Genomic DNA, 3,973 nt, shown 5'->3' on the forward strand with positions numbered 1-3,973 from the left:
GTTTTCTGTTCATTTATAGTATTCCAATGTACAGTGAAAGCAGTGACATATAATTTTGATTACTTATTTGTGCCCCCCCCCCGTCAATTCTTTCTAGACATTGACTTGACGCCTCACATCAGTGACATTGCGGAGGAGATGACCTTGGCACAAGTCAAGAAGTTTGTTCGGAAACAGGGGCTGTCAAACCCCACCGTAGACAGGATCATTTCGGAGAATATGCACGATGCTACTGAGCAGAAAATAAAGCTTCTTGACAGCTGGTACCAAGAGAAGGGGATAAAAGGTGCTTATAGAACTTTAATAAGCAGCCTGAGAGACCTTAAGGAGCGTGTCCTTGCTGATCTGATTGAGCAAAAGATGGCCTGCCATATACAGAACAACGCAAGTGCTCATCAGAACATGAATGCTGACGTGTAGAAGAAATTTCCAGCTGTTGAAATCCAGTTTTTAAAGCAGCAGAGTTTACATTTGTTATGGTGTGTGTGTGTGTGTGTGTGTGTGTGTGTGTGTGTGTGATTTTATGCTACCAGGAACCTGAGTTACTCATTCTAGAAGTGCTTCATGGACACACCTGCCTGCAATTCGGGCATATGCCAAAAAGGCCAGCTGCTCAACACCACAAAGAGGGCAACTTTTTGATCTGAAACATCTCTGTTTCACCTCAACAAGGATTTGTTTACATTCCCCTCACTTCTGTCCAGCTGTGAGCATTATTTTCAAGCTAAGTGTCAAAGGAAAAGTATAAGATTCTTTCACCACCACATATGGGGTAACCACTCAGTTTTTTAGCCTCTGGCTCACACATTTTTGTCTTAGCTCAGGAAGGATGGCTCCAGTCCACAGCAAACTAATTTATGCAGTAGCCAAATCACCTGCCTGCTCACAACTTTAATGCTGGTTGCTCACAAAGTAGAATTTTTGCTCACAAGACTCCACAGCTTAGAGGGAGCATTGGCCAACCCTTTTCAACATATAGCAATTTAGCAGCTGGCCACCTGGCCTTTTGATGAGTGTTTGTTTTTTTTGTTAAAAAAATTAAATAGCTTTTTTACTTGTTTAATATTGGTTTTTTAAAAAAATGACATACGGTACCTCTTTTATTCTTCAAACCATGTAAATATTTAGAAGATTTTGAATGTTTTGAGGTTTGAAATGTTTATATTTGGAAAAACTGCTGGAAACCTGATTTATGATGTAAATCTAATACATAAATTAAAACTAGAGACTGTTGGAAGAGAAGACCTAGATGCTGTCTCAAGCCTCAGCCTAAAGAGGAGGGTTGCAAACAAGTCAGACAGACAGGCAGGCTGTGTGTTTCCTTCCTGTTTACTCTCCTGCCTCTTTCCTTTAATGTGTGGGCTGCTACCTCTTAGGGAAACTGCCTTCCTGCCTTCTGCTCTTTCTCAGACTCACACACACAAACACACACACACAGAAAAGAGCATGTTGCTCTCCTCTTTGGCATGGCAGAGGCAGGTATCTAGCATGTAGTTCCTAAATAAAAAGACTGTTGTCAGTCTTGAAACTAACAAATGGCTCTGTGTACCTCTGCTAGGGCACTGAGAACAAAGAAATTCTACTGCGTGTAGCCAAGGTGCACTCTGCCAAATTGAGAAGAGATGCTGGACTAACCAGTTACTCCCATCACTACTCAGCACAGCTCCAATTTGTGGGCACAAGTTTCTTTTTGACTTTTGAATTGCCAGATAAGCAGTATAACAACAACCCCCTGTTGTGGCACAGTGGCTAGATGAGTCCTAAAACTTGGGTACAGATTAGTGTACAGTTTTGCCATGGATCCTGGTTGCTTTCCTTTTGCCTTAGTCTCTAGTTGTAAAACTGGAATATTAATAACCTACCTCATAAGATGAATATGCAAAAGGACCAGCTTTCATCTTTTTTTTAAATACCCTGGGGGAAAAAAAGTGAACAACAAAACCAAATCCATTGATATGGTACACCCTTACTTGTCGGGGCGGAGAGTCAAAGAACGCAGGCAGAAGAGAGAAAGTTGTTGGTGGTTGCAGGAAAAGTTGCTAAGAGATAATTGATTCCCAGAAGCAGGTTCTAATGAAGTGATTTTTAATGGGGACCATATGACCCCCACGGTTGCCAAGTACTGCCGGGAATAAAAAATGTCCTGTCCCTTCAATAGAAACTTAAATGGAATGTTGATATTTATATCCATGCCATGAAAACGTCATCTGCCCATTTCCACACCTCAAGCCTCTATTAAAGAGACAGGGCAATTTTCTCCAGGCCTCTTGGCAACTGTACCCCACCAAAGGGTGACCTAACTCTTGGGGACACTCGGATCCCTTGAGGGCAAATGGGAAGAGTGTTTAGGATTTGGGGCAGCTCCTCTCCATTTGCAGTGGCTTCTGACAGCCAGCAAGCTGTTTTATATTACTTCACACTGAGGAAGCTAGATTTTTCACCCAGGCACTTCAACCAAAATGAAAGCAAGTGGCAAACAGCAGGCCAGGATCAAATCTGAAATTAAGGAGATGGCTGATGTCCATCGGGCACAAAAGTCTCACATGGGCACATGAAGCTGCCTTATACTGAATCAGACCCTTGGTCCATCAAAGCCAGTACTGTCTACTCAGACTGGCAGCAGCTTTCCAGGGTCTTTCACATCACTTAATACAGGATCCTTTTAACTGGAGATGCCAGGGATTGGTCCTGGGACCTTCTGCATGCCAAGCAAATATTCCATACCACTGAGCCACCAGCTGTGTCTCATTGAATCTATGCTTGAAAACTGTGTCATGCAGATATCATAAATATACCTGCATCAATAAAAACTGCCTTGTCTGGAAGCTGTTTTATGACCTAATTTTTCACTTGTCGCTTGGAGGGAGCAATGGGAATGCTGCATACTTGGCGGGTGATTGGGGATTATAGATTAAGCGCCACTATTCTAAGGTACTGGGGAACTGGACTGAAGGACAGACAAAAGGTCAGTCTGGTTCAGGATCCTATCTCTGTTTGGAACTTGGCATATACACTGGGTGTGTACGTTGTCCCATGCCCTCCAATGAGGCACAACCCCCCCCCCAGTTTTCAGAACTATTGCCATTGTTAGTTTTCAGCATTCTATCATTTCATGCAGTTTCCAGAGCAAGTTTGGTATAGTGGTTAAGAATGGCAGACTCTAATCTGGAGAGCCCCACTCCTCCACATGCAGCCAGCTGGGTGACCTTGGCTCTCAGCACCACCTCCCTCACAGGTTGTCTGTTAGGGGGAGAAGAAATCTCTCAGCACCACCTCCCTCACAGGTTGTCTGTTAGGGGGAGAAGAAGAAGAGATTGGATTTATACCCTGCCCTTCACTCAGAGTCTCAGAGTGGCTTACAAACTCCTTTCCCTTTCCCTCCCCACAACAGGCACCCTGTGAGGTAGGTAGGGCTGAGAGAGCTCTGAGAGAACTGTCCTTGAGAGAACAGCTCTGACAGAACTACGGCTTGCCCAAGGACATCCAGCAGCTGCATGTGGAGTAGGGAATCACACCCGGTTCTCCCAGATTAGAGTCCGTACACTTAACCACTACACCAAACTAGTGATTTTTAAGGCCCTCTGAGACTGCAAGTGAAGGGCAGGGTTTAAATCCAACTCTTCTTCAGTGCAGGAAGTTTGGATATTTTATTCAACAAAAGAGAAGGGCGCAAGGCTCAAAGGATTTAAGAAACTACAGCAAACATTTTCACTGCTCACAAAGAAGGAAGTTGTGTGGATACAAGCATATACTTGTATCTCTTCCCTTTGCATGTCTAAAAGGTGTGCACACAAATTAGGTTTCCCTCTTGTTTTCGGTCTGTTGGTGCTATAGATCAAGTACTAACCTCAGCTTTAAATGAAATTGATTTGAAATGAAGACAGGTGTTGAGTTTTCTTTAGACAGAATGGACTTTCCCTAACAAACACTGAACAACTTTTTTTAAAAAAGTTTCAGGAATGAGTCATTCTTT

At 43.3% G+C, this 3,973-nt stretch overlaps 1 protein-coding gene across 1 annotated transcript in view; it reads left to right on the forward strand.

Moving 5' to 3' along the window:
• Window positions 1-839, forward strand: part of FAS (Fas cell surface death receptor) — a 29,152-nt gene extending 28,313 nt beyond the window's left edge. The window contains exon 9 of the mRNA XM_015424616.1: window positions 98-839. Coding sequence (XP_015280102.1) covers window positions 98-420 — 323 coding nt within the window. The 3' untranslated portion in view covers window positions 421-839. The remainder of the gene's footprint in view (window positions 1-97) is intronic.
• Window positions 840-3,973: the final 3,134 nt, after the last annotated feature.

This window comes from Gekko japonicus, unplaced genomic scaffold, assembly GCF_001447785.1.
Source record: "Gekko japonicus isolate JY-2015 unplaced genomic scaffold, Gekko_japonicus_V1.1 scaffold422, whole genome shotgun sequence".
Taxonomy (NCBI): domain Eukaryota; kingdom Metazoa; phylum Chordata; class Lepidosauria; order Squamata; family Gekkonidae; genus Gekko; species Gekko japonicus.